The sequence below is a fragment of the Squalius cephalus genome, assembly GCF_949319135.1.
Source record: "Squalius cephalus genome assembly, chromosome: 7".
NCBI lineage: Eukaryota > Metazoa > Chordata > Actinopteri > Cypriniformes > Leuciscidae > Squalius > Squalius cephalus.
In genome coordinates this window covers 22,277,976-22,302,030 of record NC_137128.1, presented here as the reverse complement: position 1 = coordinate 22,302,030, position 24,055 = coordinate 22,277,976, and the positions used below count along the sequence as shown (strand labels likewise).

The following is a 24,055-nucleotide window of genomic DNA, read 5'->3' as shown; positions in this document are numbered from 1 at the left end:
TTTGAGTTTTAATTTTTTATCAGCATTTTTTAGCAACTTTCCTTGCAAGCATAAAGTGCAGTCCGCCGACTTCAGTAACCCGGATGAGCCTGTGTTCTATTCACAAAACAGGCGCAAGTTATTGTATTGTGGTTAAGAACATTCGTATTATCTTCTTAGTATCATGCTTAGTACTTGATGGTAAACTTGCGTTCTTTTCCATAGAACATTCCAACGTTGGGCACCGTCGCCATAACGATGGCTCTTCATAACTGCGATGAGGTCGCTGTGGCTGGATTTGGCTATGACATGAACACCCCTCATGCACCCTTGCACTACTATGAAACAGTCAAAATGTCTGCTATAAAAGAGGTAACAGTTTTATTTGTTTGTTTGTTAAATTGACAAAAAGTCAAATTGAAACATTTCTAACAGTACTGTGGATTTGTTGTGGAGGTGTTTTAATGCATAGACACAACATTTTGTAAAGTGAACTGTGAGCTCAGTTCTCAGACCATTGTTTGATCAATGTCTGTTTATCTGTTCACTTTATGGAAAATTACAATGATGTCATTAGCAGAATGTCCTAGGCTATTTGCTGTCCTCTTTTCTTTCTTTTTTTTTTTCTCATATCAGTCCATATGTAGATAACTTTGTTGTTATGTTTTGTAAATTCCTTTCTGCCCATATTTGCCATGGCTGTAAAAGCACGCTCATAAAACAGAGCTGTTAACGCACAGTTAGCTCCTGACTGCTCTGGCACCCATCCTTGTCAAATCACAGTCAGGTACCATTCATGCAGAACTCACTCACTTCCTGCTGCCTGTATTCTGTCGGTTTAAGACTTGTGTGCTATGTAATGTCAACTGAAACAAATGGGATTTAAGCTGTTGGCCTTGTATAGCTAGTAGCTCACACATACTGTAACAGTGTAGAGTATTTGTCTATGTAGGTTTGACTGGAGTCTTCATCCCTGCTGTGATGTAAGGGATTCATTACTACTGTACTCTATGACTATGGCTTTCAGTGGTAAATGCCAGGATTACAGTAAAAGGTTTCACCAGTTTGTTGGGGAAAATGTGAAATTTACATTAATGCACTTGAAAAACCTATGAGGAAATGACTTATATAATGTCTCTCTGAGTAGTTTAATCTGTACGTATATATCATGAAACATTATATACATTACCATTAAAAACAAGTTTAGGGTCAGGTTTTATTTTTAATTTTTTTATGAATACTTGTATTCAGCAAGGACACATTAAATTGATCAAAAGTGACAGTAAAGTCATAATTAGATTTCTATTTCAAATAAATGCTGTTCTTTTGAACTTTATATTCATCAAAGAATCCTGCAAGAAATCATGGTTTCCACAAAAATATTAAGCTCAAAACTGCTTACAACATTGATAATAATGATAAATGTTTCTTGAGCAGCAAATCATCATATGATTTGATTTCTGAAGGATCATGTGACACTGAGGCTGGAGTAATGATGCTGAAAATTCAGCTTTGATTGCAGGAATAAATTAGATATTACAATTTAAAATAGAAAATCAGTTATTTTAAATTTAAATATTTCACACTATTTCTGTTTTTTTACTGTATTTTTGATCAAATAAATGGATCATTGGTGAACATGAAGCCTCGTTCAGACTGTCAGACCAAATCCGATTTTTGTGCATATTTAGCAAGTGTGAATGGCAAAAAATCACATGAAATGCGATTGTTACAAATCTGTTTTGAGGTACATTCATGTGGTTTGAAATCCTATTAAAATTTCTGGAAATCTGTTTCAGTCTGATCGCTTTGATCGGATTTTGCGTGGTTTATATGACTTTCTCACAGCACTTAAAACAGAAACGTCAGACGTTTTTAAAGAAAATATGCTGAAAGTCGCTGCAGAAACAAGGTTGTGTTGTTGCAAAGTGCCGGACGAGCAAAATTGACAATATAACACAGACATGCATTTTGACAGCATGGAATAAAGCCGCGCATACCAGCTTCCTACGGTTCTGCCGCTGCCTTATAAGATGCAGCAGTCCAGCACGATGGCTACTCATTGTCATGTCATAAATAAGACAACATCTGTATTGCTAACTCCTCCATGTTGTGGTGGTGGTTGTTGTTGATTTTTTTTGGGATTTTTTTTTTGGCGTATGCCTACCAACGCAACGTCATTGCCATAGAAACCAATGCAAATTTTCCAGAAAACTAAAAAGTGGCATAGGAAACGGATCTGAACTAACCTGGCTAACGTCAGACCTCGTCACGTCATTGAGACGTGGTCTGGGAACCACATGTTCATTTTCTCGTATTTGAGGCGTGGTTTACGAATGCCCAGAGCCGTTTATTAGGCGCTACGAATGTCTATCAAATGTGCCTGTACGTAGCTCATAGCCAATCGTTTCAGTTATACCAGATGACGTATGTAGAGCGACAGAAATTCGACGAGGAAGAAGACGAAATAAACTTGCGTTCTAAACTACTTAGAACACTATCTAAGGCTGCATCGAAAGGTAACTTCGCGTCTAATGCCATGTTGGATCCATAGATATAAACAAACTCCTTCGGTGTGTCGCATAGATGTCATCATCGTCTTGCTGCTCCCTCCCCGTTCTGTGATTGGTTCCCTTTTTGAGGGGAAAATCTGGTCCATGGTGTCCAGGCTGCCTAGCAGCGTGAATAAAATCGCGCTGCGCGCAAGGCAGCATGGGGAAACCCAGGCTAGATCTGAACAGTTGCGTTACACAAATGTGGACAGTCAATAATTTTAGATCAGATTCTAATCGGATACACAAATAATCTTTGGATTTGGACTGACAGTGTGAACGTAGCCTAAGAGACTTATTTCAAAAACTTAAACAAATCCTATCGACCCCAGATGCTGAGAGCTGTTTCTTAAAGTATTGAGGCATAAGGAAGAGATTGTTTCAGATTCTCTCTCCCTAAGGCATTTCGGCCTGAGGAGACTCTTAACCCAGCATTCATTTTGGCCTGTGCCCTTTTCTCTCTTTCGGAGAGTGAAACTTTACTCCTGAATCTGCTGGGTTTTTTGTGAATGTGATCCGTCACAAGGGCTGAGCAGTCAGAGACTCTGACGAGAGGCTTTTGGCCTGATATAACGGCCCCAGCAGGCCCAGAACCTCCTGTCAGGGGCAAAGGGGTCGCAACCGTTCGGACCAAGAGCCTCTCACAGGAACCCAAAGCTCTGGTTTCATCCAGCATTGCCAGGCCAGTGGATCCTCTGCTGTGGCATTCTGCATCTGAAAATCACATTAAATAACGATAGGATATTAAAGGAAATCCAGAGAGGATGGTTTTTACAGGAGTCAATACAGCTCCAGTTCTCTGATCCCAGACCACACTCAGTCCCTCTCCTGTGACTCAGAGCTCTGTTATTGTTGTAATAAAAGATAGTAGTGGATGTGAAGTGCTGTGGAACTAAGAATTAATCTAACTTTTTATCATGATTTATACTGACCTTCGCTAACCTGCAAATCTGTGAAAAAAACAATACTGATCAACACTTGGCAAATGTCTTTTCAGTAACACTGTAGTTTAGGGTCCAATTCTCACTATTAATTAATTGCTTATCAGCATACATATTACTAGGATATGTTATTAGTATTTATAAAGCACATATTGATGCCTTATTCCTATTAAAGGTGCAGTATTTTATTTCTCAAAGTCGTTGCTTAACATTGTTGATATTTGAAATCAACACAAACAAACACACCCCTCTCTTTATTGCTCCGCCTCCAAAGCTCACCCTCCAATCCTAACTGCCCTGCTCCGACTCTGCGATCGCTGGCATGCGAGGCGGATGCACTAACAAGGATGCTAAACAGTAAACACTGCATTCTCTAGCAGTCATCAGCCTGCACTACTCTCACTAGCTGGCCTCCGTTATGCAAGAGTGGATGTCTATTTATCGTAGCAGAAGCACAACAAAATAATGCGTCACGAAAAATAAAGTGAAGATGATGAACGAACGACAAGGAAGCACAAAAAATGAACATGCATCCTCAAGAGTAAATGCAAACAAGAATTTGTTGTTAGTTGCAACAGCCTCTCCTGTTTTCAGGCCTTCCCGCTCCGCTCTCTCCAGTGCTGGAAAGCTTTTCTGATATTAACACGGGTCCTAAAGCTCTTTCCTGATCATAACCCTTCATTTTCCAGTTTTTGTAATGTCTCTCAGCCATCTCTTTTTCTACAGTCTTTCTTCAAATCTTCCTCTTGCTTGTTCTCTCTCCTCCACCGCCATACGCCCCCTAATGCTGAATGGCTACACGTTTGTTGTTGTGTCAGTCCGACCAACTTTCCAATGTTTTTCAAATATCGCTTACCCCACCTTTACTTAGTAACTAGTAGTTTGTGGCAGTAGTTAATAGTTTGTTAATAGTGAGAATTGGATCCTAATCTAAAGTGTGACAGTCTTTAATACAAGTCTCTAATACAAGTCTATGGAGGATCTACATGTTTGGATTTAAATGCAAATTTACAGCAATTGGCCAAAGACACAATAAAATGTTTTGGGGCCAGTAATAATAGTGACACAAGATACCCCAAGCCATAGAGGATACAAGCCATATTTTTTATTTTTTTTTATCTTTATTCCACCGCATGAACTTCTCAAGATTTATTTAAACTATGCGTCACCCTCAGCAAGGTAAATTCCGAATGATTTCAGGTTATTGTTTTGTGGATTTAGTTCAGTGTTATAGTGAATGTGTTGTAAAAACATTTGGAACAGTTCAGTTCACTAATGTAAGCAGCTGCAATTACTTTCAAATTAGGCCTTTCTCTTGTCACCTGATTCACAGTCTCTGCTATTTTAAATACATTCCTGCATAATAATAATAAATAATAAAAAAACAAATGGCAACAATGTTTTATGATGTCACAATTTCTACCAGGCTATATAAGAATAATATCCAATCAATTATACCACTTTAGGAGCACATTCAACACACTATCAATGCCTTTTTTTACATTTTGGCAAATTGGTGGTTAACTTGTACAATCTAATTTATACGTTTTTCACCTACGCCCCTTTGACGGTAAGGTTTAGGGGTCAACCTTCATGCTTGCATGTTTTTTTTAAATGAAAATCTGAACATTTTGTACAAATTCATTCTAAAATGAAAAGTTAATAAAACACTTGTTTTCTCATGAAATTGGAATGGCGCATTTTACTGAAGTAAGAAGGGGGTGGGGCTAACAGGTTCATGTCGTCATCATCATCGGTTATTTATCCAATCAGTCACAGACACGATATTCATAAGTGATAATGCCTGAACTGTCATGTACAAGAGAAGTGAAGTGTGATTGGTTGTTTATGATGTGTTATGCCCCTTCATATTTGAATGGATGCTTCGCGACCAATTTAAGTTGCTGTATTCGCAAAATTTAATGCTAAGACTAACATGCATGGTATAATGAGAATAAAAGGGCAGACTGTCCTATCAAGAGTCACATTTAGTAAGAAATGACACTCTGCTGTTTGTTTCCCCCACAGTCATGGACTCACAACATCTCAAAGGAAAAGGAGTTTCTTCGCAAGTTGGTGAGGGCCAACATCATCACAGACTTAACCAATGGGATTTGAACCTCCCAAGGTGGGTGCCTTTCTTGGAGGACTTGAAAGCGCAGAGTCCTGGGAAACCCTGGACTAGACAACACTGAAGAGCGTAATTTCATAGGTGGGAGCGATTGCTCAGTTAAGATGCACACGTGCCTTCTTACCGACAGGCTTCCTCTGAGCGGAACGTTGAAGGGTTCTTCAGTATCTCAGAAGTCAATCCTTGTTGGAGTACAGATAGAAGCTAGCAGAGACTTTGAGGGGACCAACACAATGTGCTTGAGGAGCGAGTCGCAACATTAACTGATTGTGCCAAATGTACCTCTAATGGAGGAGACGCCCCTCCTCTCCTGCCTGAATGTATTAACGGTGTAAATATCAAAGATTTTTTTACAGTTTATTTCAATGCTATGGCCCCTGCCTTCACACGTGATTCTCCGTCCAGGGCACTCCTGCGTATCCTGCCACAGTGTGTGGAAGGGCAGAGGCAGGTCTTTGATTCAGCCCTTCTTCTGAGCACAGGAGGCTCTTTATCTCCTGAATGTGAGCGTATTATGTTACAGCTTCTTTTGTTGAGGAAAGGAGCTCAATATCTAAGTTATTTATTTTGGTGAATAGATGAAGGGTTTTTTTTTGTTCTTTTTTTTTGTAAGCTACATTTACTAAATGACTTCTGTTATAAATACACACTACAGTTTACTTGAGGTGGGAGACTGAGTACCTATTAGGGATGCACGGATACCATATTTTTCCAGTTTAATTACAGAACCTGAATTGGAATTCCATATCGGCCTGTACCTCACTAGCTTCATAAAAACACAACTTCAATATAATTAAATAGAAAACAGAAACATACATATTCTATGCTACTGTTCAAAAGTTTGGGGTCTGTATGAAAAAAAAAAACATATTCAGCAAGGATGCATGATATTGATCAAAAGAGGCAGACTAAGCTACATTGTTAATTCTATTTCAAATAAATGCTGTTTCTTTTAAGTAGTATTTCACAATACTGTTTTTACTGTATTTTTGATCAAATCAATGCAGATTTGTTGAGCATAAGAGACTTCTTTTAAAAACATTAAATCTTACTGATTCCAAACATCTAACTGTTAGTGCTCTAATCTAACAAACACCCAGTAGCAAAATGTTGTCCTTTTAAACAAAAACACAGACCTCTATATACAGATTATGCATGAAAACGGGAACATTAGGACATCTCGGACAGAGTTGGATAATGGGTAATGACATCTGACTGTTTTCATGAACTTAAACTTAATGACTTAAATATCCATCTGTTACTTACATAAAGCTATTGAATGGCTTTAAAGGACTTGGAATATTATGGCGGAAAACTTGCATTAATACGTTTTTGTCCAAACAGTAACAACCATGGGTAGCGCACAATATTGCATTTGGATCGATATCTTATCTGACAAAAAATGTCTGTATCTTTGCAGATACAATCCAGGGGTGCGTTTCCCAAAAGCATCGTTAGCTAACTATGGTCGAAAGTTCCGTCGTTATCAGCATAGTTCAAGTCGGTGTTTCCCAAAACAATAGTTCCAACAAACATTCGCAAACAGCATCGCAAATTTGTGTGGTTGGAACAACAGCTCTCAACCTGTGGTTAGAAGCATAATTTATTGTTTGCAAGACATGTGGACTTAATACATCATTCTTTTGAGTCAAATAAGCAAGCTGACATTCAGTACAATCTATACATTTTATTTAGAATACATACAAATGTCATTTACGTCTTTTAGTTTGTGTGCGCATGTGCGCTAGTACACAAGAACGAGCCTATGATTGAATGTGGAAATAAAGCTAAATAGTCCTCAGATGCCATGTCCGTAATTAATAGCAAAACATCTAGCATTAATTCAATCTCAAACAGATTCATTAAAATGAGTTATTACTCCACCTGCGTGACATCATTAACCAACGTGGTTGAACTACCAATTTGCGACAGTACGGTTTCGGGAAACAGTCGTGACTAGCTAGTTGATTTCTTCAACGATGCATCGTACTATGGTAGTTAAGCAGCGAGTTACGTCGTTGTACGGGAAACACACCCCAGATCGGTGCATCCCTAGTTCAGACAGACCTCAAAATCACCTGACGTCATGGTACACTGCCATCCTGAATTCAGACCAATACACCAAGAAGAACCATTTTCTTTAAGTACATTTCAAGATTAGAAAGGTCACAGATATATACAAAAGAGTTTGAGTTTGTTTTGTACTTTTTTGGTGGTACGGGCCATTTTAAGGAGTACTGTTTCAGTGCTTTATAGTTTTATATTTTGAGATGTGAGCTTTCAGAGCAAGTACTGGAAACATAGCATTGCACTAGCCATCAGAGTTCATCATGTTACACTACACAGCAGAGATGTTCACTACACCTGGTACTCAATTCATCAAGATCCCACAACAGGAAGGAGTCATCATGTCAACCTCCTGACTGAAAGACATTTTAAAGAGTTCTTTGCCCTTGTAGATTGGTGCATTTACACTGTGCAGTCTGCCACCAATCAGCGTTATAATGATGATCATTTGGAGTTAGAAGGAAATACTAAAGTGTTATTGTTTCTTTTATATATATATATATATAATATAAATATATCTTCAAGTTGTAATAAAATTAATGTGTTGGGCAGTTTTGGCCCTAAATTGAATTTTGGCCCTTTGTGTCTCATCTTTCTCTTTCTCTACATTTTCAAAGACAGTGCACAAATGCAGATTATATTTGAATCACAAATTGAAGGTACGTGGTTCATTATCAGGGAAAGGTTGATATTTTCAAACTTGCGCAAATCAAATCTAGGAGTATCACCCAGATTCAGTGTGCCTTACAAATACATAACATTATCATAAACCAAAAACAACTAATTGCATTTCTCTTTCAAAGCCTGTTTCAAAGTCTAACCTTTATCCAATATAGCAAGTATCATCACAACACAACATTATTCAACACTAAAATTGCCCATGGTGGAAGTGTGAGAGTATGTTATTCCTGTGATGAACTGGCCATCCGTCTAGGGTACACTAGACGCTGGGATAGGCTCCAGCATCCACATGACCCTACATCAGTGGTGTCAAATTCACCGTCCTGCAGAGTTTAGGTGCGTTCACGCCATGTGGTTACCGCAATTACGTTATTTCCCCTTTAAAAAGCGTTCATGTCCTCATAGAGTTCATAATTAGAGCTTGTAAGAGGGGTTTTCTGAGAGCTCCTAATTGTACCACGTGATTGCTGCAGATTAATTTAGCCGTTGATGGTGGTGCCATAGAAATGCACAATTCCCAGTCTGAGGACATGAACAGCTCCAAATATAACGTCACGTGTTGTCATCTCGAGACTATGCGTAATTCCGACATTTAGTTCCAACCCTAATTAAACACACCTGAACCAGCTAATCAAGGTCTTCAGGATTACTTTGGAGCTACACTCTGCAGGACAGTCACAGTGGCCCTCCAGGAGCGGAGTTTGACGCTACATCATACAAGCGGTTTGGAAAATGGATGGATGACATTCACAGTTCACATTTTTTAATTTGTGCCAAGGGGGGGGAAACTGATAAACTGATTTGTTTTTTTATTAATTTTATAACAGGTTAAAAAAAATGAGACATAGTTGGTAGTTCAAACGATCAGTTAAAGGTTGTTTTTCTTAGAAAACAATTTACATTAAATTAAAACAAAAGTGTCAGTAAAGACATTTATAATGTTACAAAAAACTTCTATTTCAAATAAATGTTGTTTTGAACTTTCATTCATCCAAGAATCCTAGAAATAATATATATCATGGATTCCACAACCGTATTAAGCTGAACAACTGTTTTTAGCATTGATAATAAGAAAAATAAGAATTTCTTGAGCAAATCAGCATATTAGAATGACTTCTGAAGGATCCTGTGACACTGAAGACTGGAGTAATGATGCTGAAAATTCAGCTTTAAATCACAGAATAGAAAATAGAAAGCAACAGTTATTTTACTTTGAAATAATTTACAATATTACTTTTTTACTGTATTTTTGATCAAATGCAGCCTTGAGCAGTATTTTATTAATGCCTTTAAAGGGGTCCTGAAATGGCTTTTTTATATTTTTTATATTGATGTCTGAGGTCAACTTATGACGTTCGCTTGGTTTTTACATTCAAAAACATCAAAATGAATAAGTAATAGGCTATTTTCTACCCTGGTTTTGAGGCTAGCTCCTGAAACGCTCGGTTTTTATGGGCGTGCTGCATTGAGGACTTGGAAGTAAACGCCCACTGCTATGATTGGATTACAGTTTTGCATATTATAATAAGTTTCATGTAATGCGTGAATCGATGGGCGGGGCTAAACAGGCAGTGTTGAAGTAGGCGTTGATCTTCTCCTGCGGAGGCGGGGTTTGATACCCTTTGACGTCATAGATCCCCACTTTGAAAAACCTGTCGTTCGCTGTGCCTGGTGTCAATAAAAGCTTTTATTGGACTAACAAGGAAGTTTTCAGTTCTGAAACTTACAGGATATTTTTATAGTATGATGACCTCTTATATGTCAAAAGCTCAAGGAAAATTTGATTTCTCAGTTCATCACCCCTTTAACATGGAAGGATGTTGACAACGACATCCCTATATGATATGCACGTCACAGATTCATAATCTGACCATGAGTGAATCTGCTGGTCATAGAAACTGATTGTACCTCATAGAAATAGCCCTGTCTGTTCTGGAAAAACACAGAACTTTATTTACTTTTTACTAATGAACTCTAAGACATATAAATGTGGAAATAAATAATACTGTGAGGAAAAAATATGGTGATTATATTGATATGTAATGGAATCAGCACAATCAGGTTCAGTGAATAGAGTCTGATTGATCACTTCTGTGATCCAGAAGTGATTAATCACTGTATTATATAGACCTTCCTATGATGATGAATTGGGATTTTCCAGGGAGGGAAGTAGACGTCCAGGCCTCAACAGAGCATCCTGCAGTAACTGCACTTAGAATGACCTGCTGTCAAAACCACTGCCAAATCACCGGTCAACCAGGACATATAGAGAGCTGTCTAACCTACAGGCTTGTTTTCAAAGCTTAGTACTGAAAACAAAAATAAGAAGCTGGTGAAGAGAATCCTTGTTCAATGTTACCATCTGTGTCATGTAAGAGACCTGAAAAATTGTGGTTTATAACAGCTGTTTGTGTCAAGCTAAGTCATTAAAGATTCACTCCTTCCATCCAACCATGACATTTTTTTAAGCTTTTTTATTTTATTTTAAATATGTATGGTGATTTGGATTACAGCTAGATTTTTGACCAAAATTAACATTAGACTTTTCTTCAGAATTTCAATCCCTCGTGTAATGCAGCCCACTGTCACCGAACGTGTCATTGTCATCACATCTTACAGTGTGACATTGCTTACAGCGATGATCAAGTTGGTACAGTCTCACAAGAAATGATGGTAAAAGACTATTAGAAATCGGACAGTGTGCACCCGTCTTAAGGCAGGTCTGGATCAGTGTTCTCTGTTAGAAATCCTTTTTGTGGGAGACTGTGAGCTTTGTAACTTTGCAGATCTTATACATGCACAAACTGATGCATTACACACTGTAACGGAACAGCTGCGGTGATGAAATGCTGGCTGTATGTATACTGGCCTAATCCTCCGGTCAGAGAAGACGCAGCAACTTCTTTCCTTTAGATGAATTTATTGGTCTTTTACAACTCTACAGGGCACTGTAATATGTGTATGTGTGGTTTGTGATGCCTGCAGAAAATAACAACAGTAAAATAATATTAATACTAATTAAAGTTCAGTGGCATCAATGGTAATAATGATAAAATAACATGAATTACAACAGATATGAACAGTGTGTAATACTGCAAATCGCCACTAGGGGTCAGTGTAGGATCATTAAACAACACCACAGCTTCGCGCCACGGGTAGGTCACGTGACCAAGCTAAACTGAAAAAAACCCTGTCAACTACCGATCTGTAATTTGACACATTAACGTCAAAATAATAACGACCTCAATAAACAAAGCTACACAGCTAAATAAACAGTAGAATAAGGAAATAAAATGTGAGGTAATTAACTACATGTCGGGCCGTCTGTTTCACGGGGCTCAGCAACACATGCTAAATAGGAAGTTAACAAATAAACATATTACCCCGGTAATATTAATAGATCGCGCCACATTCCAATATATAAACAACATCTACTCATCATGTAACTTACATCATCACCGACGCACACTGTTGTACAAAGTAATAATGAAGACCACGGACTGTCGGTGGAAGGCCAACTATTGACTACACAGGAAAATTTCCCCGAACACACTGCGCATGCGCAAACAGTCCCTCAGACTCTGTATGAAGCAGCTTGCTGTGACGTGACCTCCTCACAGCAGGGAATTCACAACAGCCGCCCCCACATTCATGTATGAATGTGTAGAAGAAGTACAAGTCCCTGCTGTTGTTAAAGGTCCCTGTTGCACACGTGGTCCTCTGGCATTTTGGGGAGAGGTACTAACTTGGTAACCGGACGAGTGTAAACTGCCCCCTTGATTTTGACATCCGCTGAACGAACTGTCCCATCTCCACTGGGATGAAGTTTAATGACCTTTCCTATGGGCCAAAGTGCCCTAGGAAGCTGGGAATCTACTACCATAACCACTTGGTCTGCAGTGAGGGCAACAGTAGGGGTCCTCCACTTATGGCGGCGCTGAAGGTCAGGAAGGTACTGGTGGGTGAATTGGCTCCAGAACCGGTCTGCCAGGATTTGGCTATGTCTCCAACGGCGGTGGCCTAGAAGATCACTGGAACCATATGCAGCCTGTGGAAGCGATGCGTCGTGCCGCCCCATCAGCAGCAAGTTAGGCGTTATAGGATCGGGGTCAGCCAGGTCGGAAGAGGAGTATCCCAAAGGCTTTGAATTAAGTATGCCCTCTACTTCCACGAGGACAGTCGCCAACACCTCCTCTGATACGACTTGATCCCGCAACACAACTTGGAGGGAAGCTTTCACTGACCTTACTTCCCTCTCCCACGCGCCACCGAAATGGGGTGAAAGAGGAGGATTGAATTTGAATGTTATGCTTTGGTCGGCCAACTGTTGCTTCAATGTGGGATCGAGATCTTCCAGTGATTCTTTGAGCTCTCTGTCTCCCCCCCGGAAGTTGGTACCTCGGTCACATAAGATCTCGTATGGCTTGCCTCGTCTTGAGATGAATCGGCGCAAGGCCAGTAAGAACGAGTCTGTGTCCATGTGTGGCAACAGATCCAGGTGGACACATCTTGAAGTAAGACATTTAAATATAATGCCCCACCGTTTCTCGTGCCTTCTTCCGATTTTCACTGTATAAGGCCCAAAACAGTCGACTCCGGTGGACCAGAACGGGGGTTTGTTGATCCGGAGCCGCGCAGCAGGCAGATCGGCCATCATTGGTGTTACTGGGTTGCTCCGCCACAAACAGCATTCTGCACAGTGTTTCTGGTGTTTCTTAATTACCTGTCGACCACGTAAGATCCAGTAATTTCTCCGGATCTCAGCAAAAGTTCTCTCAGTACCAGCGTGGTGCAGACGGTTGTCGTAATCCTTTACCAACAGCTGTGTGATCGGATGCTCAGGGCTGATGACTACAGGGTGAAGACTGCCTTCAATCAGATTCTCTGCTTTGCGTAGTCGACCACCAACCCGAATGAGGCCTAATGCTTGGTCGTATTCAGGGCTTAGAGCACTTAAACGGCTGCCTGAATGGACTGGTTTGCCCTGTTTAAGTGCCTTTAATTCTTCCGGGAAACTATCGGATTGTATCCTTCTTAGCAGAGTAGTCTCCATCTCAATACGGTCGACGGCAGACATAGCTGGAGCAGCCGCCCCATGAAGGAACTGATATGTAGCCTGCAGTAGTTCAGTCCATGTATCATATTTAGCAGGATCGGGCTCATCACTGCTGATAGTCGACATGTGGCCACAGAAGGTTTGAGCTCTCAACTCATCTGGTTCCTCTATGTGCACTGAGGGGTTCACTGGCCAGTGATCTGAGGACTGATACAAGAATGAAGGCCCCTGACTCCAACAGTTTGGCTGGGACAATTCAAGGAGAGTCTTCCCGCGAGTGATATCATCAGCGGGGTTCAAGTCCGTGTTAATGTATCTCCATGACCCGGGCTTGGTAAGATCAAGTATCTCAGTAACTCTTGTACCAACGAATACTTTGTACTGGTTGGACTCTGACTGTATCCAGCTCAGTACGGTTGTTGAATCTGACCACAGCACTACGGATTGGATGGACAAAGTCAGTTCGGTCTGGAGCACTTTGGCCAGCTGGGCTCCAGTGAGTGCAGCACATAATTCCAGTCGCGGCATCGTCTGTTGTCGTTTGGGTGCAACCCGCGACCTGGCCATAATGAATGACACAGTGATGCGTTCCTCTGGATCCTCCACTCGCAGGTAGGCGACTGATCCGTACGCCTTCTCCGAGGCATCACAAAAAATGTGAATCTGCCTCACTGATGAATCATTGTCAGCAGCTTCTGGAACATAACAACGGGGAAGAACTATGTTCTGCAATTGAGAGAGCTCACCTTCCCAGGCCTGCCACACTGGAAGTAACTCATCTGCAATAGGCTCGTCCCACTGTCTTTCTGTAGCCCACAAAGCCTGAACCAGGACTTTAGCACGGGTAGTGAAGGGGATTATGTATCCGAGCGGGTCGTATTGTGAGGCAAGTACCCTATATACATTTCTCATGGTGGGCTGTTTAGGCGTCACAGGCTGACATTTATAACCCAGTGTGTCTGTCATGCAATGCCAAACCAGGCCGAGAGTGGACTCCCTCGGGTCATCTCCTTCAGCGGTTAGCCAGAGCTCAGATGTTGTTGATCGTGCCTCAGTTGGGAGGTGAGAGATTACCTCTGTCCTGTTGGATGCCCACTGCCTTATTTCAAATCCACCCTTCGCTAGGAGGGCTCTCAAGCGGTCGAGAAGATCCTTTGCCTGCTGTGGCGTGCGGAGCGATTTCAGGCAGTTATCCACATAGAACGAGGTAATTACCGTCTCCAGCAGGTCTTCGTTGCCGCTCTGGTGATCACGAACGTGACGCTGCACAGCGTATATGGCGCAGCACGGACTGCAAACCGTGCCAAATGGCAGGACACGCCACTCATAGATATCAGGTGACCTGTCTCTCTCCATGTCGCGCCAGAGGAAGCGGAGGAGTGGGCAGTCCTCAGGAAGGAGTCTGATCTGATGGAACATTGCCCGTATGTCTCCGCTGATAGCGACGGCATGTTCTCGAAACCTGAGCAGAACTCCTAATAGTGACGGTCCAAGGGAAGGCCCTGGTAGCAGGTCATCATTCAGAGCACTCTCCTGGTAGCGAAAGGAGCAGTTAAATACCACCCTTGCCTTTCCGTTATGATGTACTAAGTGGTGTGGAATGTACCAGGATTCGGCAGAGCGACTGGCCTCCTCACTGGTGATCCGCTCAGCATATCCCGCCTCCACTAGCTTGTGTATTTCCTGGTTGTAAACTTTAGCAAACTCAGGATTGGTAGATAGACGGCGTTCTGTAGAGCGAAGGAGGGGCATCACAGCAACAGGTGATGCGCAGGGCAGAGCTACTTTCCTCTTCCGAAGGAGGGGCGTTGCGTATCTTAAGACACCATCCACTATTACAGTGGTGCTCTTCTCATCAAGCATGGTGAGAGCTGCCTGGTCTTGCTTGGATCGCGTCACCTCCCTCTCGCTTTTATATGGCAAAATGTCAAGCTGCCACAAGCGTTGAACATCTTTGTGTAGGTTGGAGCAAGGTGTGTCAACTGACAGGTGAAGGAAGGAACTCTCACCGGGTGGATGTTGAAGAAAGTTAGTGGGTCCTTGCACTGCCCAGCCGAGTCGGGTGCAGACTGCTACTGGTGCTCCTATCGGTCCTGCACGTACTGAGTGGATCGGAGTTATTAAATGAGGATGGTCAGATCCAATCAGTAGCATTGGCTGCACCTTAGTGAATGTGTGTAGGGGGACTCCTTTCAGGTGGTTGTATTTCCTTGCTAATTTGTCACCTGGACATGACTGCTCAGCCAGCTGGAGTTCGGTTGCAGTGAAAGCTTGATTGATGGAGTGATAAGTACGTGGTTTTGTGTCAGCGGACACCTCAAATGACACTGCCATTCCCTGGAGCTGCAATACATCCTGTCTGATGGTCTTCAATTTGAGTGACTCCACTTCCCCGCTCAACCCAAGGTGTTTGACCGCAGCAGCCAGAATCACAGTGCGCTCAGAGCCGTCATCCAACACTGCATGTGTTTTTAGTGTTCTCTTGCCATGACGGAGCAGCACTGGTACCACTTTTAACATGACACGCCCTGAGTGGCTGGCGTGATCCAGATACACTGCATTTGTTGGGGTACTGACAGTGAGGATGTTTAGCTGCGGGTCTTGGGCCACAACTTCATGAAGTATCAGCAGGTGTTGTTTGTTGCACATGGAGCAGAGTTTCTTTAGGGTGCAGCTCTCTGGAGAGTGTCCACGCCCACATCTCCAACATTTTCCTTTGTCCTTTATCCAGGTGGCTTTCTCTTCAATAGTAATTCTTTCAAACTCTGCACAGCCGTTGAGGTAATGATCCTGGGTGGTCCTACAATATGGACAATAGGGCTTAAAACGCTCCCTCCCTTTGTTTGTGGGCTGATCTTTCTTTGAACCCGACTGGAGGTTGGTCCTTTGTCGCTGTGGAGAGGTCTGCTGATGTTTGACTGTTGTAGAGTCACTGCTGAAGTAAACAGAGGCTGGTTTGACCCACTGTGATTTACTTGCTTTATTCTCTCTCAGTGTGATACGACTGGGGTCAGATGTGTTGGATTCTGCTGCACGTCGAGACACCTGGAGCACCTGAACCTTCATATCCAGCCATTCAGCGAGGTCGGGTAAGGTGTATGTCTGATCGCTCCCACTGCGGATGATGCCTCTTTTAATACAGAATTCGGCAAAGCTATCCCTGTAGTTACCAGGCAACTTACCAAGGAGGGTGTCTACGTGGGAGCCGCACTGCAGTTCAGACTGAGCAGGACCGTCCATGCGACTTAGCATCCCCACCAGAGTGTTTACAGCTGAAGAAAAATCTTCGAAAGCCTTTACGTCGCCAGGTTTCACGGGAGGAGAGCTCAATATGGTCTTTAATTCTCCCTGTACCAACTGTCTTGGCTGCCCATATCGATGCTGCAGAGCGTCCATTGCACTGGAGTATGGTGTGGGGTCATGTATGTATCTCTTTGCCATTTGGTAGGCGCTAGGCAGTTTGAGATGATCAAGTAATACTTGGTATTTATAATCTTCAGTCAAATGTCGGTGTGGACCAAGTAAACTATCCAGTCCCCTTTTCAGCATGATGAAATCACTCTCCCTTCCAGAACTGAAGAGAGGCAGTTTGGGCTTTGGAATACCATATGAGGCTGCAATAGCCATTTCTGTCATGGTGAGTGTTGCAGGATTGTTGTAGGGAGAAATGTATCCTGGTGCTGTAGGTGAGGCAGCCCTTTGAGTAAGCTGTGGGTAGTGTGCAGCTGAATGAAGTCCAGACTGGTATAACTGTGATTGAACTTCAGGGAGATATCTGGTCTGTGGAAGTGAATAGGCTGCTCCTAGATCAGTAGGTGGCTGATAAGGAGGGATAGAACGGGATGGTGTTATTATCTCTGGTTGTTTGAGTGAAGCAGGTTGAAATCCAAGCTGTGGTCCAGGTTGAGGAGTGATCTGATGCTGGACATATCGAGGATAAGTCTGCTGTTGTACAGTTGTGAGTAAGGGCTGAGGTACACCTTGAGACTGTGTAGGTGCGTATGTCCGCAGGGCTGCATGCTGGTTTGGCAGATACACTGTCGAGGGTGTCTGTTGAGCTGGTTGGTGCCCTGACTGGACGTGCTGACCTGCATGCTGGACGGGCAGAAAAGGTGAATATGTTCGCTGAGTAAGCGGGGTGTGGTGAGCAGACTGAACTGCAGGCAGTTGTGGAAACTCTGGCACTGGTCCAGTTAGGGTAGCTGAATGGCGAGTAGACTCACTGAGGTCTAGTGGTTGTGCTGCTACCTGGACGGATGGCTGCAGAGATCTGGTAGCCTGAGTTGTTGAGCTGAGTTCTCCCTGCTGTATGGGCTGTGCTGTAAGTGGGTAAGGTTCACTGTTGTCTAAGAGCTGACAATAACCTTCATTAGCTGATTTCCAAATCATCCGATGATCCATGAGGGGTGATACTCTGGGCCATATCTCTTCACTGTGGTGAATATGAGGAAGGCTCGAGCTCCGGAGAGGATATGATAATTTGGATGGATGCTGTTGAGGGTGAACTTTACATTTAACACTGTCCATGGCTGACTGTAGTTGTTTCATCTGCCTAGTTATGTCTTTCATGCGGGCTTCCATCCCTTCCAGCATGAGATCTTCTGACCCAGTGCGCAGAATATGGTCTGGAGGCTCTTCCTCTTGCGCTTCTATCATTTGATGTGTGGCATCACGTCTATGCAAATTGCCAGGGTTATCAATGACAAAGTCGCGAAGGTGCCTGGGGAGTTGGTGAGACCGGCTTGGGCGGGACACAACTGAAGGTTGTTCATCTGTTTGGTTGCTGGAAGTTGCCATGGCGCAGTTATACACACACTCCGGCTCGAAGGACCACTTGTAACGGAACAGCTGCGGTGATGAAATGCTGGCTGTATGTATACTGGCCTAATCCTCCGGTCAGAGAAGACGCAGCAACTTCTTTCCTTTAGATGAATTTATTGGTCTTTTACAACTCTACAGGGCACTGTAATATGTGTATGTGTGGTTTGTGATGCCTGCAGAAAATAACAACAGTAAAATAATATTAATACTAATTAAAGTTCAGTGGCATCAATGGTAATAATGATAAAATAACATGAATTACAACAGATATGAACAGTGTGTAATACTGCAAATCGCCACTAGGGGTCAGTGTAGGATCATTAAACAACACCACAGCTTCGCGCCACGGGTAGGTCACGTGACCAAGCTAAACTGAAAAAAACCCTGTCAACTACCGATCTGTAATTTGACACATTAACGTCAAAATAATAACGACCTCAATAAACAAAGCTACACAGCTAAATAAACAGTAGAATAAGGAAATAAAATGTGAGGTAATTAACTACATGTCGGGCCGTCTGTTTCACGGGGCTCAGCAACACATGCTAAATAGGAAGTTAACAAATAAACATATTACCCCGGTAATATTAATAGATCGCGCCACATTCCAATATATAAACAACATCTACTCATCATGTAACTTACATCATCACCGACGCACACTGTTGTACAAAGTAATAATGAAGACCACGGACTGTCGGTGGAAGGCCAACTATTGACTACACAGGAAAATTTCCCCGAACACACTGCGCATGCGCAAACAGTCCCTCAGACTCTGTATGAAGCAGCTTGCTGTGACGTGACCTCCTCACAGCAGGGAATTCACAACACACACCGAAGGAAAAGGAAAACATTAAAAAGCATCAAATGACCTCTTTAACAAACCAAATGTTGACAATGTCTATTACATTAAAGTTTTTTTGTTTATTGAAGTTATTTTTCCTGGCTCTTCTTTTAAATATTATTATTTGCATTTGTTCTTTATGCAAATAGGTTCTTTGATGGGGTTTTTAAGCAAATACAGTTTCATTTACAACTTAGATCCATCAGGAACATAAGTGTCAATCGGGAAGAAAAGCAAGGACCTTCCCTCACCCTAGCAGAGAGAGACTGTGTGAAAGGATAACATTGCTTTATTTGATTCTCTCCTTTTCTCTATTTCTTTTAATGCTCAAGTGTAACATTGACTAGGATCTCATTTCATATGTGTGGCTCTAGAAGAACACCTCCAACAGTGGGACGTGCTCTCAGCTGGGCTTGTACAGCTGCTAGATGTTATAACTGTATTCTGATAGGGTGACACTCAGGCCCTTTAAAGTGACTGCGGTAATGTATGTTTCACTGTAAATACAGGCCAGTAATATAACCTTCAACGTTTTGGCACAAAAACTCCACTCTGTGTTTTGGCAGTTCCCTTTAAGATGACTTAACAGTCCCTTTGCACCCAAAAAATCTTGAAAACAATACAAGCTCTCACACATTACTAATGGAGCCGAGAACTCACTCCCATCATTTGGTGCTTTTACACTGATAGACGTAAATTCAGCTGCGTTTCCTCCTAGATAAGCAATCCAACCCATAATGCTTTGGCTGATACCTCATAAATTCAGAAAGGTGAGAGAAACTGCCCATAAATTGTCCATCAACCACAGAACAGCCCACTGTTGGGCGATTACGTTGACCTGTGGTTTGTTCGCTTGACGTGACACATGAGATTGGTGCATATTGCATGTCAGTCTGGAAGCTCTCAACCTGAACGTGTTCAGAGTCAAGTGAATGCTAGATGGAGTTATGGTGACCTCTTGCTAAACCCCACCACATTTATTCACTTTCATTTGGTGGATGAGGCCCAGACCTTCCAAAAGAAAGTTCCTTACGCCTGATAGACAAAGCTAGTCAGCTACACTGGGAAAAAAAAAAAATTGCTTGTAAAATTGCAAACAATTACAAAGAAAACGCTATGAAATATTACAAATCCTGAAATATTGTTTTCTTGTAAAACATATACTCTAATAATCTTTGCTTTATTTACAACTTCAAAAAGTCTTTTTTTACATCGTAGAGTTGTTCGACACCAAACATTTACCATATGCTGCTGCTCCTCTTAGAAATAAATTGTGCAAAAGAACAAGATTCTTGACTCTAATTGAATGTCTTAAATGATTGCATAATACTTTCAAGTTTAACAGGTTATTTCAGCTTTTTTGTAGTGATAAAATATGTTTATAAGCTGTTAAAATCATGAAATAAAAAAAATTATTAAAATGAAATCATAAAATGATCCCATGATGGGAACCCCTTAAAGGTTATATATATGAAGCGCCTGACAGAACCCTATAAGGTTCTCTAAAGAACCTTTTCTTCTAACAATCCTCTCATCTTATTGGCTTGTTTTATTGAAAATTGTTAAATCTTGGTGTCTGTTAAATTCTCAGACTGTCTGTCTTAGTAGTGGAGTCACAAAATGAGAAGGTTTATCTGAGCGAGCGTGCCGCTTGTGAAAGACTTTTAACTGATCTACACATATGGAACCACGTTCCTCGTACCCTGCTCTTGAGAATTGGCTAAATAACTTTTGGGATATCTTGGCATAAGCCTGATGGTTCATGTGGAAGGAGGGTTTAATAACTTAAAGATACCCAGGTGTGCACGTGATAATAAGCATTTTGTTAACTGGCGGATTAGCTGAGCTTACGTTTTCTCCAATTTTTTATGTGAATTTTTGAAGGAAAAATGATCTTGTTTTACAACATAATTATAATAATCATGTGTGGTTAAGAAAATAGATGGGTTTTATTAAATGTTAAATGAAGAAAGGCCCATGTGTGCGACACTGCTGTGCTACTCCATTTGTTTTGCTTTGTGTTAGCTTGTTCTGTTAGATGTGGCTGCAAACTATGTTTTTCCCTTACTCTCTTCATGACATTTACAAACTCCAACTGGGTACAGCATGTTCTTACAATGCTTTGAGGGTTTAACACAAATGTACATAAACAATGGCAGGGCAGTCCATCCTGACAGTAACTGTAGAAGACATACAAAACACGTTGGTAGAGTTCTCCTTCATTGAAACTTAGTACATTTAGCAATCTACATGTTTTTGTAATATTTTTTTTCGTGAAGCTATAAGTATTTTAGTTAAAACTGTGTTTCTAAAAAAAAGTCACATTTTTAATTTAAGTGACTTAATACACTCTTTAAAATAAAGGTTCCAAAATGGGGGGTTTTGTAGCGATGCCATAGAAGAACAATTTTCCTTCCCCAAAGAACCTTTCAGTGAACAGTTCTTAAAAGAACAAATTTTTTTTTTATTGTGAAGTACATAATAAATAAAAATGTTCCACTCTAAAGAACCTTTTGTGAAATGGAGAGGTTCAATGGATGTTAAAGGTTCTTCATGGAACCATTTATGCCAATAAAGAACCTTTAGGAGTGATATCTCACAATTGAGAATTTATAACTAATAATGTGACTTTATATCTCACAGTATTGTCACTTTTTGTCAGTGTTTTGGTTTAATTTTCAAGGACTTTGTTTGTTTCCTTTGTTCCTATGTTCCCGCTTGTCCTTGGTTGTCATGGTTATTCATTGTTTGATTGATTTCTCACACCTTTCCCTCATTAGTTCATGTGTATATATTGTCCTATGTTTTAGTTCCTCATTGTCTGGTTTTGTTTGTGTTCTGCACACTGTTACATTGCCTTTCTCTTGTGTTGGATTATCGTTATGTTGGACTCTTTTGTTTTTGTTTAATACAATTCACAATGCATTTTAAGATCCTTCACGTCTCATCTTCATCCTCACCATCCTTCTGTGACAGAACACCAGACCATTAAAAAATATGCATATTGCAGCAGAATGTATTGCCCTTGCCAGTGAAGTATTACCTATTTTGGATTATTTTGGTCTTGCAAAGCCTCATTGATGTAGCCTAATATTTTTCTATTGCAATGTTTTATGTTGAAAATGTTTTCATTATTAAATTTATTCAATTCAATTTCAGTAAATTTCAGTATTGTGATTATGAATTCGTTAAATGTTTCATTTGAATTGATCTGCTACCAGCATTCAATCGCTCTCAATGAGCCGCGGCGCGGCGGCATATTACGCAATAGAGAGAATAAACTGACACTTTGCAAGGTCTGTGATTGTAGCGCCTCTTAGCGGTAAGAGGTTGCAAATACACACCCGCAATTTACCGCCGCGGGAACGGCGGCGATAAAAGTATTATTCTGGTTGAGTACCATCTGTAGGTAATACCCTGCTCGACTTACTCGAGTCGAGCTCGAGTAGAGGAACGTGGAGAGAAGCTATTCTGCCATGTCTGGAATGTACAAACCACTTGTTGATTTTGTCCATCATGGCCACATCTGATCCGGTAACCACGCCCACTGCGGATAAAGAGCCTAAGCCCACCGCTGATCGAGAGACCCAGCAAATGCCCACCATGGATGCACGTGCCTGAGCCAATGCCCACAATGGAGCCAGAGCCTGAAGCCTTGTCCTTCCTGGAAACAAAGCCTGATGTCCAGTCTGACCAGGTGTATGAGCCGGTTTATAAATCTGTGCCCTTGGGAGTTTTAGTAGAGCTGGATGATGTAGAGTGGCTAGACTGGGATTCGGCAGAGCCACTTCCCACCCTTGTCCCCACCCACTAACCTCTTCATCCTCTAGTGGTCCAGCCCAGTCTCCATTTTTTCTTCATCGCCAGTGGTACTGCCCAGCTCCAAGTCTTCTTCTTTGCCGCTGGCACCGCCCAGCCCCAAGTCTTCTTCATCAGCGCTGGTCCTGCCTAGCTGCAAGTCTTCTTTGTCACCGTAATGTGACACTAGGCTACATCTCACATTTGAGACTTTAATTAACAATGTGACTTTAAATGTTTTTTTTGTGTTTTTTTTACACTCATAATGTGACTTTAAATCCTGTAATTGCAACTTTATATGGAGAGGAGCTCAGCAAAACATGTCTACTCCATACGGTGCTCACTAGCGCCACCACCCCCGAACTGCAACTTTAATACTAATAATGTGACTACATCTGGCATTTGAGACTTTGGTAATATCAATTTAAATCTCAAAATTGCGATTTTACAGCTAATGATGTGACACTACATCTAACATTTGATACTTTAATTATTAATGTGACTTTAAATCTTGCAGTTGCAACTTTATAACTAATAATGTAACTGTATCTCACAATTTGTCTTGACTGTTGTGACTGTTATAACAAAGTTTTTTTTTTTTTTTTACTCCGATACAGGCTTTCACATGAAACAGACCTGGTGTCTTTATTTTTTATAATAGTTTGCAAGTGTTTTTGAGGATTGTCAGTAGGACAACCTTCCAATATGCTGGTGTAATGATCATGCTGAACCTGGAACTAAAAACTGGAGCTGTGAGGGTAAACAGACTGCATGGCTTACATGCCAAGAGCATGGATGCTGTTGGGAGGGGATGCATGACAAGTGTTAGTTGTGTTTGTCATAGCTCAGTCACCCTTGATGGTATTTGAGCGGTTTGTTTACTGGGTGCCTGTATCTGTTGTTCATGTGCTCATGGGCTTAGCCGTGAGTACACAAAGGACGTGTTCTTCAGCCCTACACAATAGTGCACGTTCACATTCATCACTCAAGCAGACAAGTCACATATTATGTCAAAGAAGGTGTGCGCTCATGGGCTCTTATGAATTTTTATCTATTACTTTAGTGAATTAGTTTTCATGCCAAGTTGTTCATTTTGATGCGCTGAAGGCATCTGTAGATGTATTTTATGTTTTCTTTCATCAAGATATTGACATTTGGTGTCCTCCAGCTGTTTAATAGCCAGTA

General features: G+C 41.5%; 1 protein-coding gene across 7 annotated transcripts in view; it reads left to right on the top strand.

The window, feature by feature from the left end:
- st3gal3b (ST3 beta-galactoside alpha-2,3-sialyltransferase 3b) overlaps window positions 1-7,397 on the top strand; it is a 57,677-nt gene extending 50,280 nt beyond the window's left edge. For 4 of the 7 annotated variants that reach the window (XM_079877084.1, XM_079877086.1, XM_079877083.1 and 1 more), the window contains 2 exons: window positions 205-351; window positions 5,501-7,397. In XM_079877084.1, the coding sequence (XP_079733210.1) occupies window positions 205-351; window positions 5,501-5,590 (237 nt within the window). In that variant the 3' untranslated portion in view covers window positions 5,591-7,397. The remainder of the gene's footprint in view (window positions 1-204; window positions 352-5,500) is intronic. The other 3 variants (XM_079877085.1, XM_079877087.1, XM_079877082.1) reach the window with 1 other exon arrangement.
- The last annotated feature ends 16,658 nt before the right edge of the window (window positions 7,398-24,055 follow it).